At 42.5% G+C, this 12,498-nt stretch overlaps 1 protein-coding gene across 8 annotated transcripts in view; it reads left to right on the top strand.

Annotated features, from left to right (window-relative positions):
* COL16A1 (collagen type XVI alpha 1 chain) overlaps positions 1-12,498 on the top strand; it is a 237,183-nt gene that overhangs the window by 184,380 nt on the left and 40,305 nt on the right. For all 8 annotated transcript variants that reach the window (XM_040424536.1, XM_040424542.1, XM_040424541.1 and 5 more), the window contains 5 exons: positions 2,717-2,770; positions 3,174-3,200; positions 5,460-5,501; positions 5,974-6,015; positions 8,626-8,679. In XM_040424536.1, the coding sequence (XP_040280470.1) occupies positions 2,717-2,770; positions 3,174-3,200; positions 5,460-5,501; positions 5,974-6,015; positions 8,626-8,679 (219 nt within the window). The remainder of the gene's footprint in view (positions 1-2,716; positions 2,771-3,173; positions 3,201-5,459; positions 5,502-5,973; positions 6,016-8,625; positions 8,680-12,498) is intronic.

Here is a 12,498-nt window from a genome sequence, read left to right as displayed (position 1 = left end):
TGCACATCTGCTGCTAACTGGTTACTAGTGAGAAGGATCACTGAGGATTGCTGAGAGAGGAATAGACCTTGAGATTGATCGGGGGTTAAGGATCGCAGCCTAAACCCACTCTGGACTGCTGCAATTGACTAGGCGACCTGAGTGGATGCCTGTCCACAAAGAGGAGATTGCCCTAGATAACATAAGTTGTTTCAGACCACCTCTGGCCTGGAGACTGTTACGTGGTAGGCCCAAACCCGATACTGTGGAGTTAGCTGGTGCCCACAGCCTGTGACCTAATCAGGGTGCTAGGCCCCGCAATAACCCACTGTACTTGTACTGAGGATTTTGTATGGTGGCCCTGCCAATGCATACCGTGAGACGCACTGTGGCCTTTGTTGCTAGTGGTAACTGTCTGTTACACCTCTTGTAAGTACATTGCAGAAAGTAGCTGACCTGTTGCTAAGAGAAACTGTCAGGCAGAATGTCACGGCTGAGGATGGGGGAAACCCTCAGCCGTGTGCCAAAGGAAGATGGTCGCTGCTTGACCAGGACAAACAGGATTAGGGAGCAGGTCACCTCCTACAGCGTCCCTAACCTGACCCTAACTCCTACCTGCATGGGCCGACCTTGAAGGTAGGAGGACCCATGCGCAGGAACCTCAGAGCCCTAACTTACCCTCCGACCGGTCCCTGGGCTAGGAGTCAGAGTAAGACATCCTGTTCCTTCTGGATACGGAGGAACAGGAGTCTCACTGGCCAAGCTGCAAGCAAGGGGAAACAAATGCAACCTATGGCAATGGCAGGTACTTGCCACAAACATAGCAGAAACCTACCACAGACAACCAAGCCTGGAACCCATGTGGATGTACTGCCCACAGACAGCAGGACACAGCACACAAACACACAACACACGGGAACCCAGGACCACAGGTGCAATAAAGAAACATAAAAGCAAACACATCTTCCAGACACCAAAGGACATATATTTGCTTATGACCAGAAGGGTGGCCCCCACTGGCAGTTGGTAAGTAAGCAGGAGGATGTCTACAGCCAGCATGGCTGAAACACCCTCTCTGGCTACTGCCTACAACTGAGGCTTTATGGGCCAAGAGGCCACACCCAACAATCAGACACACCCCGTGACTCACACACACTGAAAGGGAGTTAACCCTTCCAAAACCACAGAAGAGAAAACATAACTTAAAGGGGAAGTGTCCAAACAACAAACACACTGTGGCTGTTGCCGCAGGCAACGACATGGGTGGCAAGCGTGTCCTGGGAGTCAGCCCGAAGGCCGGGACACTGCCACCACATGTACATAATACAACCAAACGTTGCCACGGACAGCCACAGTGATGGGAAAATGTCAGTGCACACCAAACATAAACAAAGTGCACACAGACATACAAAAGTGCTTACAAACGCGCACACAACTCTGAGGGAACCGCACACATAGCTGTTGTCTGCGGCAACCGCACCTGAAGCCAAACACCCTTATGCCTCAAGCTGCGGTTGACACTACAACCCAAAACCGCGGGCAACAGTATGCGGCTCTCAAGGAGTCACGGCCAAAACCGTGGCCGTGACACAGAAGTAACCAAGACTGTGCCAAGAGAATATAAAGACTGTCCTGTTACTGTTGCTGAGTATAGAGACAGTCGTGTTACCAGTTGCAGCCACTTGTTCCATATAGAGACTATCGTTTTACTACCGGCAACTGCTTATAAAGTATAGAGACTGTCCTGTTACTGTAGGTAACCGATTGTAGAGTAAACGTGTGACCATCTTATTTTCATGAATGGGTGCTTCAGATCAGGACATTTTTTGAAATGAAGATAAGGTCCAAAAGAAAAATGTTGGGATGAATTACAGTGCAGTTAAAAATGTTTTTTAGAACAGTATAAAAGAAAAGAGTATATTCTTTACATGTGGAAGAAAGGCATTTTGGACACAACATAATGTTTCTTACAATTATTAGTCAAAGTGGTCCTACCACAAGAAGCAGTAATGACAGATATCATGTCAGCATTCTAAAAATGGTTAGATGAGTATTTCATGACACAAAAGGAATCGAGAGTGATAAGTAATCTAAGGCTACTTTCACACTGGCGTTTTGGCTTTCCGTTTGTGAGATCCGTTCAGGGCTCTCACAAGCAGTCCAAAATGGATCACTTTTGCCCTAATGCATTCTGAATGGAAAAGGATCCGCTCAGAATGCATCAGTTTGCCTCTGTTCTGTCTCCATTCCACTCTGGAGGCGGATACCAAAACGCTGCTTGCAGCACACAATGTAAGTCAATGGGGACGGATCCGTTTTCACTGACACAATAGAAAACGGATCCGTCCTCCATTGACTTTCAATGGTGTTCAAGACGGATCCGTCTTGGCTATGTTAAAGATAATACAAACGGATCCGTTCTGAACCGATGCAGACGGTTGTATTATCTGAACCGATCCGTCTGTGCAGATCCATGACTGATCCGCACCAAACGTGAGTGTGAAAGTAGCCTAACACTGAACAATATATTTTTTGACTTGACAAAAGTTGAACTTTATGAACTTGGCTTTTTAAGCTAAGTAATATCTATATGTAAAAAAAAAATTGTAAGGTAATGACATTCACTATTACTTTCTCATGGTATTTTCTTTGGATTGAGAAGTCTGTATATTTTAGATATTTGGGCTAAAGAAGCACTAGCGACAAACATTAGTTAAATATGTTATTTACCCAACAGGGACAGGATGGAACATCAGGCAAACCAGGATACCCAGGAAGTAATGGTAGAACAGTAAGTTATAGACCTATAGATTTTTCATTGCCTTTTTTTTCTTTCTGCTGTCAAGACCCTTGACCCACTGGTAGGCATAAGGACTGACCTCCTAGACCATGGATGCTATCAGACAAACTCTTCGGCCTTTATGTGATGTTACATTACTAATTGTGCAGAACAAACAGCTTTAGATTGTTGTTCTTCTCAATGAACAATCCCATGGTTCTTCTTCTACAATGCAACCTTGTACTTGTAAAAGTGCTGCTACGATACAGTTCAGCCATACCATTTAAAGGGTCATACTATTAACACAAAAACACTGAATAAAAATGTAGATTCATCTTTGAGGTATCATCACATTTTCATTATACTTTTTATAGTTTATCATATAAATTACTTCTACTTTTTTTTTCCTTTCTAGGGTGACAAGGGAGACAGAGGTGAAAAAGTAAGTCCATTTTTATTTATAATCATGTGGAGAGAAGAAATAAGGCTCCATTTACATTGGTGTTATTGAGGTTTCTGGTATTTTTGCCATCAAATATACTAGAACCCTGACAGACCACATTGAAGTCATTAGTGTCCATCAGTATTCACCAGTACCCATTTAAAAAAACAATTAGACATAACTGGCATGCCCTATTATTAGAGGAAGCCACGATATACAGTGAGGAACAGAAGTATTTGAACACCCTGCTATTTTGCAAGTTCTGACACTTAGAAATCATGGAGGGGTCTGAAATTCACATTGTAGGTGCATTCCCACTCTGAGAGACATAATAAAAATAAATAAATCAGGAAGTCACATTAAAGAAGATTTTTAAAGAATGTATTTGTCTTGCACTGCTGAACATAAGTATTTGAACACCTGAGAAACAGCAAGAATTCTGGCTCTCAAAGACCTGTTACTGTGCCTTTAAAAAGTCCACCTCTACTCCACTCATTAATCTAACTTATTAGCACTTGTCTGAGCTCTTTAAAGACACTTGTCCACCCCACAGTCAGTCAGACGCCAACTACTACCATGGGCAAGACCAAAGAGCTGTCAAAATACACCAGAGACAAAATTGTGGACCTCCACAAGGCTGGAAACGGCTACGGGCAATTGCCAAGCAGCTTGGTGAAAATAGATCAACTGTTGGAGCAATTGTTAGAAAATGGAAGAGGCTAAAGACGACTGTCAGTCTCCCTCGGACTGGGGTTTCATTTCACCTCGTGGGGTATCACTGATGATAAGAAAGGTGAGGAATCAGCCCAGAACTACAAGGGAGGAGCTGGTCAATGACATGAAGAACTGGGACCACAGTTTCAAAGGTCACTGCTGGTAGAACACTACGCCGTCATGGTTTCAAATCATGCATTGCACGGAAGGTTCCCCTGCTCAAGTCATCACATGTCAAGGCCTGTCTGAAGTTTTCTAATGACTATCTGGATGATCCAGAGGAGGCATGGGAGAAATTCATGTGGTCAGATGAGAAACTTTTTGGTCTAAACTTCACTCGTCGTGTTTGGAGGAAAAAGAAGGATGAGTGTCATCCCAAGAACATCATCCCTACTGTGAAGCATGGGGGTGGTAACATCATGCTTTGGGGGTGCTTTTCTGTGAAGGGGACAGGACGACTGCACTGTATTAAGGAGAGGATGAATGGGGCCATTTATTGTGAGATTTTGAGCAACAACCTCCTTCCCTCAGTCAGAGCATTGAAGATGGGTCGTGGCTGGGTCTTCCAACATGACAACGACCCGAAGCACACTGCCAAGATAACCAAGGAGTGGCTCCGTAAGAAGCATATCAAGGTTCTGGAGTGGCCTAGCCAGTATCCAGACCTAAATCCAATAGAACATCTTTGGAGGGAGCTGAAACTCTGTGTTGCTCAGCAACAGTCCCGAAACCTGACAGATCTAGAGGAGATCTGTGTGGAGGAGTGGGACAAAATCCCTGTTGCAGTGTGTGTAAACCTGGTCAAGAACTACAGGAAACGTTTGACCTCTGTAATTGCAAACAAAGTCTTCTGTACCAAATATTAACACGATTTTCTCAGGTGTTCCAATACTTATGTTCAGCAGTGCAAGACAAATAAATTCTTTAAAAATCATACAATGTGATTTCCTGATTATTTTTTTTTAATTCTGTCTCTCAGAGTGGGAATGTACCTACAATGTGAATTTCAGACCCCTCCATGATTTCTAAGTGGGAGAACTTGAAAAATCGCAGGGTGTTCAAATACTTCTGTTCCTCACTGTAGTGTGAAAAGAGGCTAGTATTGCTAGTACTATCTAGGAAATTTATTAAAACTGGTGAAATTCCCCCTAGGAACCGATCAGATTCCACCTTTCATTCTTCAGAACTCCTTGGGAAAATGAAAGGTAAAATCTGATTGGTTGCTATGGGCAACTACGTTTTTCTTTACACCAGTTTTGACCAATCTCCACCTTTATTGTTATGCTGAAAATGTTGGTGCAGGACCTGTGAAATCTGTATTGTACATCTTTTATGCATATATTGAAGTTTTCGTAAAATAAAGGGCTGTACTTACTGTATGTATTACGTGTAATGGGATCATTGCTGTTGCATTATTGGTTTAATGACTCTTAGTTAATAAATAACTCTGTAGATATGCCATAGCTCAAGCATAAACCATACACAGACAAATTTCCCCTGGACCATGTATTTGATATTCACAGCTAAATGTTTGTCTAATTTTAGGGGGAAGCGGGAGTATGTGCGTGTCCTCCTGGATCATGGATGGTAATTTTTCACAAATAATATACATCTAAGAACATATTAAAATGTGTGTGTCCGTGATGACGTCTCTGACAAGACTGTCAGTTTGTCATTTGCGAAGGGTCCGTTTTTGGTACGTATGTCCATTTGTCATTCTATGTGAGTCATGCCTTTACCACGTTTACTGCTAGGCTGAAAATAGGATTTTCTAGAGCATTTTCTACCACCGGTCATTGAAAACAACTGGCAGAATACAGATGCCATCCGTGTTCTATTAGTGGTTTTCACAGACCCTTAGACTTTAGTGGACGTGTTTGGTCCACATCATGGACCAAAGTGATGCATGTCTCCATTGGATGTGTGAATGAACACGTTAGAATCAATGGATCCATGTGCTGTCCATGGAGAATAGGAGAAGCACATGTCAGTGAGTCACTGATGTGTGAGTAAGCATTTAGTTCCCTTCCAGCCTGACCCAGTTTGTTTTTTCCCCCAGGGTAATGCTGAGAATGGTGATTTCTGGCGTTATGGAATTCAGGTCTGTTTTCTTTTGCATTTTTTTTTGTTGCACAATTGTGTTTTATTGATTAATGTTCTCCTTTTTTGTTACCGGTTCTTTTTAACTTTTAAAATCATTGTTAACAGCCATTAACCTATAGCCATATGTATTTAATACTTTTTTTTATTTAAATCTAGGAACTTTTTGGAAATTAAGTTAAAGTTCCATCTATGAGTATGAAGGATATTCTGTATTGTCATGCTTGAAAAAAAACACCATTCTTAAGGCTCCTTTACACAGGCAATTATCGGGAAGGAACATTCCTAGGAATGCTTGTTCCCTATAATTGGCCAGTGCAAAGGTGCAGCAGATCACCCGATAAACAACCAAATGATATATATATATATATATATATATATATATATATATATATATAGGAAAAGATTTAGTAATACCTGTAATTTATACATTTAAATTAGAGTTGAACAAACCAGGCAGGATTTGTTTCATTTGAAGTTTGCCAAATAAAAAAAAAAAATTGGGTTTGGGCACAAATTGAGAGAGAGGGATGGAGAGGGAGAGAGCCTAGTATACAAATGTGTGTTTCTTAACAATATATATAATGGTAATATACAGGTGAAACTCGAAAAATTAGATTATCATGCAAAAGTTCATTTATTTCAGTAATGCAATTTAAAAGGTGAAACTAACATATTTCAAGCCTTTATTTGTTATAATTTGGATGATTATGGCTTACAGTTTATGAAAACCCCAAATTCACAATCTCAGAAAATTAGAATATTGTGAAAAGGTTCAGGCTCAAAGTGTCACACTCTAGTCAGCTAATTAATCCATAACACCTGCAAAGGGTTCCTGAGCCTTTAAATTGTCTGTCTGGTTCAGTAGGAATCACAATCATGGGAAAGACTCCTGACCTGACAGTTGTGCAGAAAACCATCATTGACACTTTCCATAAAGAGGGAAAGCCTCAAAAGGTAATTGCAAAAGAAGTTGGATGTTCCTAAAGTGCTGTATTAAAGCACATTAATAGAAAGTTATGTAGAAGAGACAAGTGTGGAAGAAAAAGCTGCAAAAGCAGCAGGAATGACCGCAGCCTGGAGAGGATTGTCAGGATAAGGCCATTCTAAAGTGTTGGGGACTTTCACAAGGAGTGGACTGAGGCTGGAGTTAGTGCATCAACAACCACCATACACAGACGGATCCTGGACATGGGCTTCAAATATTGTATTCCTCTTGTCAAACCTCTCCTTAACAACCAACAACGACAGAAGCATCTTACCTGGGCTAAAGAAAAAAAGAACTGGTCTGTTGCTCAGTGGTCCAAAGTCCTCTTTTCCGATGAGAACAACTTTTGCATCTCATTTGGAAAACAAGGACCCATAATCTGGAGGAAGAATGGAGAGGCAGACAATGCAAGATACTTGAAGTCCAGTGTGAAGTTTCCACAGTCTGTGTTGATTTGGGGAGCCATGTCATCTGCTGGTGTTGGGCCACTCATTAAGTCCAGAGTCAACGCAGCCGTCGACCAGGAGATTTTGGAGCACTTCATGCTTCCTTCCACAGACAAGCTTTATGGAGACGGTGACTTCATTTTCCAGCAGGACTTGGCACCGGCTCACACTGCGAAAAGTACCAAAACCTGGTTTAATGACCATGGGATTACTGTGCTTGATTGGCCAGCAAACTCGCCTGACCTGAACCCCATAGAGAATCTATGGGGCATTGCCAAGAGAAAGATGAGAGACATGAGACCGAACAATGCAGAAGAGCTGAAGGCTGCTATTGAAGCATCCTGGTCTTCCATAACACCTCAGCAGTGCCATAGGCTGAAGGCATCCATGCCACGCCGCATTGAGGCAGTCATTGATGCAAAAGGGGCCCAAACCAAGTACTGAGTACATATGCATAATTATACTTTTCAGAGGTCCTACATTTTTCTATTTAACCTTTTTTTATTGATTTCAACTAATATTCTAATTTTCTGAGATTGGGTTTTTCATAAGCTGTAAACCATAATCATCCAAATTATAACAAATAAAGGCTTGAAATATCTCGCTTTGCATGTAATGAGTCTATCTCATATATTAGTTTCACCTTTTAAGTTGCATTACTGAAATAAATGAACTTTTGCACGATATTCTAATTTTTCGAGTTTTACCTGTATATATAATTCTAATGGTATCTTTCCAGTAGCCACCAATGCAGTCATTGGGACACTTAGTTATTTGTGTAATAGATTTCATGGCTCATTTAAAAAAAATAAGATAAATTGCCATTGCTCTATATTACAGCATTCATCGCTCAAGCCATGTCTGCACCTCCTACAAAACTGTCCATACTGCCCTTTATTTAGCGCAAAAATGGTTTGTTACTTTACAGAAGCCATTACACTAGAATTCACATCTCAGCAGCTTTGACCACCATTTACTGACCAATATGCAATGTAGATCTCATTTCATTGCTAAACAAAATTGCTACGAATTTGTAGGGTACTAAAGACTTTGAGAACAATGCATTGCAGGGGAATCTGGACATATCCAATGTGATTGATCTCTTTTTGTATATCAATCCACAGATGTCTGCAGTCTACTCATATATGTTTGCTGTTAAATATCTGCTTTGTTTCAGGGACCACCTGGACCACCCGGACCTCCCGGTCCTCCTGGATTACCCGGTCACCAGGTGAGCCGTATTCTTAATTTAGGAAGGAAGGGAAAGCACTGAGTCCCCCTTCAAAATCCATACTGGGAATTTTATGATGATGATACTATGATTAGTAACATTTTCCAGTCAGCATGAAATAGATATTGAACACACAGGGGCCTGAATAGATATAATACAGAAGATATCACCAGGATGCATGACTTTGCATGCCCATTTGCAGGTGAGTTTAAGCGAATGCCTAGACTGCCTAATTTAGGTGGATATTATAGAATAAGCTAGAGCTGTGATGTAACTACCAAAGAATCCTCATAAATTTTAGCCTATAAAGGCAAATACATCTGAAAAAATAATGTTTGCATGGCAAAAAAATGCACTAGCACCATACATGTGCTTATATTTAAGCCTAATTCAACTCAAATTCTAACATTTTGACTGCAGTTAACTCCAATATCCAGTAGCTGAGAAGAACTGTTTGTTGTGGGGTTCTTGCACTACTTTGGTTAGCCCTGTGCTTTTCAATGACAGAGATATTCCTATTGTTACTAGTTATTCTTCTTTTGGCAAAATAGTGGGGGATCAAAGAGATTTCGGTCAACCTTAAAGAACCTCTTTAAAATCAGGAAATAAAATTTACCTGTGGCCACAGGGTTTCCCTATGTCACACAGGTTCTCTAATATGAGTTCCCTAATAAAAACCACAAATCTTATCATCCTGGACCTTTTTGGTGTAACATAGAGGGAACAGAGATGTTGAGGCTAGCTGCAGTCACTCCTAAATGTACAGGTTTTGGAGTTTGGGCGTGAGTGCCTAGTGTAAAGAAAATGGGGAGATCTAGCAAAACTGGTGTAAGGGAATACTGGCTCAGTGGCCCATAGCAATCAATCAGATCCCACCTTTTAATTTTCAGAGGTCCTTTGGAAAATGAAAGATGGAATCGCATTGGTTGCTGTATCCTAACCCGATTCTTTTAAAATGAAGAAATGAGACACAAAGTTATTAAGGCACAAAGCCGAGTTTGGATTAGTATTTTTATAGAGTAATTTATGCAAAGAAACTAAGTAACACATGATAGAGGCGAGACAAAGTAAGTCTTGCGATATTTGCTGAAACTTCGGAAAGACCTCCACGGAGGCCATAAATTTTACAGTAGGATGGTGCCGATATTCTTAACGAAGTTCTTTAACCACCTCCCGACCGCCTAACGCAGGAATGCGTCCTGCGGGCGGCCGGGTTATTCCTCCTGCACGCATCTACGCGTCATCTCGCGAGACGCGAGATGTCGTGCATATGCGGCCCGCACATGCGCAGTGCGGGTCAGCAAAAGGCGCAGAAGAAGTTGGTCACCAGCCTGCCAGCCAATGATCAGCGCTGGCAGGTTGGTGACTTTTAAAATAACGAACCTCCAGCCATATAACACATTATATTTATAAGTATAATGTGTTAAATGGCTTCTGTGCTCTCTGCTGGGTCCTATTCGTCGGTTGGTCCCAGCAGAGAGCACAGATCACAGTGAGTACCCACCAAACACTACTTATATAGCCCCAGATCACCCCCCCCCCATCACCCCAATTAACCCCTTGATCACCCCTGTCAATCACTAGTGAAAGGGAAAAAAGTGATCAGTGTAAACTGTCACTTTTTTTTTCCACCAGTATTGACTGATAGGCTTAGGTTAGTTTAGGCCCCTTTGGTAGGTAGTTAGCTTCAGTTAGCGACCAGCCCACTGCACCTCAGTCACTGATTCGCTGATTAGCGTATAGCTAATCAGCATTGGTACTTTATAGTATCTGTAAGTGATCAGAACTGATCACAGTCAGATCTACAGGGTGGGCCATTTATATGGATACACCTTAATAAAATGGGAATGGTTGGTGATATTAACTTCCTGTTTGTGGCACATAAGTATATGTGAGGGGGGGAACTTTTCAAGATCGGTGGTGACCATGGTGGCCATTTTGAAGTTGGCCATTTTGAATCCAACTTTTGTTTTTTCAATAGGAAGAGGGTCATGTGACACATCAAACTTATTGGGAATTTCACAAGAAAAACAATGGTGTGCTTTGTTTTAACGTAACTTTATTCTTTCATGAGTTATTTACAAGTTTCTGACCACTTATAAAATGTGTTCAATGTGCTGCCCATTGTGTTGGATTGTCAATGCAACCCTCTTCTCACACTCTTCACACACTGATAGCAACACCGCAGGAGAAATGCTAGCACAGGCTTCCAGTATCCGTAGTTTCAGGTGCTGCACATCTCGTATCTTCACAGCATAGACGATTGCCTTCAGATGATACGAGATGTGCAGCACCTGAAACTATGGATATTGGAAGCCGTGCTAGCATTTCTCCTGCGGTGTTGCTATCAGTGTGTGAAGAGTGGGAGAAAAGGGTTGAATTGACAATCCAACACAATGGGCAGCACATTGAACACATTTTGTAAGTGGTCAGAAACTTGTAAATAACTCATGAAAGAATAAAGTTACGTTAAAACCAAGCACACCATTGTTTTTCTTGTGAAATTCCCAATAAGTTTGATGTGTCAAATGACCTTTCTCCTATTGAAAAAACAAAAGTTGGATTCAAAATGGCCAACTTCAAAATGGCCGCCATGGTCACCACCCATCTTGAAAAGTTTCCCCCCTCACATATACTAATGTGCCACAAACAGGAAGTTAATATCACCAACCATTCCCATTTTATTAAGGTGTATCCATATAAATGGCCCACCCTGTATAATAGTATTAGTGTCACCTTAGCTCGCCCTCCACCCAAAACGCAGTGTTTGCCCGATCAGGCCTGATCGGTCTCCCACACGTGCGTTCACCCACGCCCGCCCCGCTGAAGTGACAAATTTATTTATTTATTTTTTATCACTGCACAATCACTACTCAAGCACTGCGGCGATAAAAAAATCAGTTTTGATATTTTTTATCAATCGCAGCGGCTTCCTGTACTTCGCTAGCCTCCCATTTGTAAGACAGGCTTGATTTTTTTCTTGGGTAGTCTCAGGGAATACCCCCTAAATTTAGTTGACCAAATGGCAAGGAAGGGGTATTCTTCTGAAGAGGCCTACAGGCTTCTGACCCAGTCGGATGAGGAATGGGAACCCACATCTGACGAATCCAGCGGGTCAGAATACGAACCTGTAGAAAGCAGTGGCAGTCTGACCCAATGTTCGGACGATGAGGTTGAGGTCCCTGATACCACCAGGCGTACCCGGCCCCGTGTTGCTAGACCACAGGTTGCGCAGGATCCGCTTCAAGGGCAGCAGAGTGGGGCTGGCGCTGTCGTATTACGTGGTGAGGCTTACACCAGCAGCGCAGCCCATCCTGGACCTAGTACCAGCACTGCCGTAGAACATGGTGAAGTGGCGAGCACCAGAAGGGCAGTTGAAGCTGGTACGGTGGCACATGCAGTAGTTACCCCGTCGCAGCCACCGCACAGACAGGCCCGTAGAGCCCCTATAGTCCCTGAGGTGCTGGCAAACCCTGATTGGCAGCCCCCATCTTCAGCCGCACCAGTAGTTCCCCCTTTCACCGCCCAGTCTGGAGTTCGGGTTGAGACAGCTCAGATCGGATCGGCACTGGGGTTTTTTGAGCTGTTCTTCACTGCGGAGCTCTTTGGCTTAGTCGTGGCAGAAACAAACCGGTATGCCACTCAATTTATAGCCGCCAACCCGGGAATCTTTTATGCCCAGTCTTTCCGGTGGAAACCCGTCCAAGTTTCCGAACTTAAGACTTTTCTGGGCCTTCTCCTCAACATGGGCCTGACAAAAAAGCAGGAATTGCGGTCATATTGGTCCATGAACCCAATTCATCACATGCCCATGTTCTC

This window comes from Bufo bufo, chromosome 3 (genome assembly GCF_905171765.1).
Source record: "Bufo bufo chromosome 3, aBufBuf1.1, whole genome shotgun sequence".
NCBI lineage: Eukaryota > Metazoa > Chordata > Amphibia > Anura > Bufonidae > Bufo > Bufo bufo.
The sequence above is the reverse complement of the archived record's forward strand: the minus strand, read 5'-3'. Positions and strand labels throughout refer to the sequence as shown.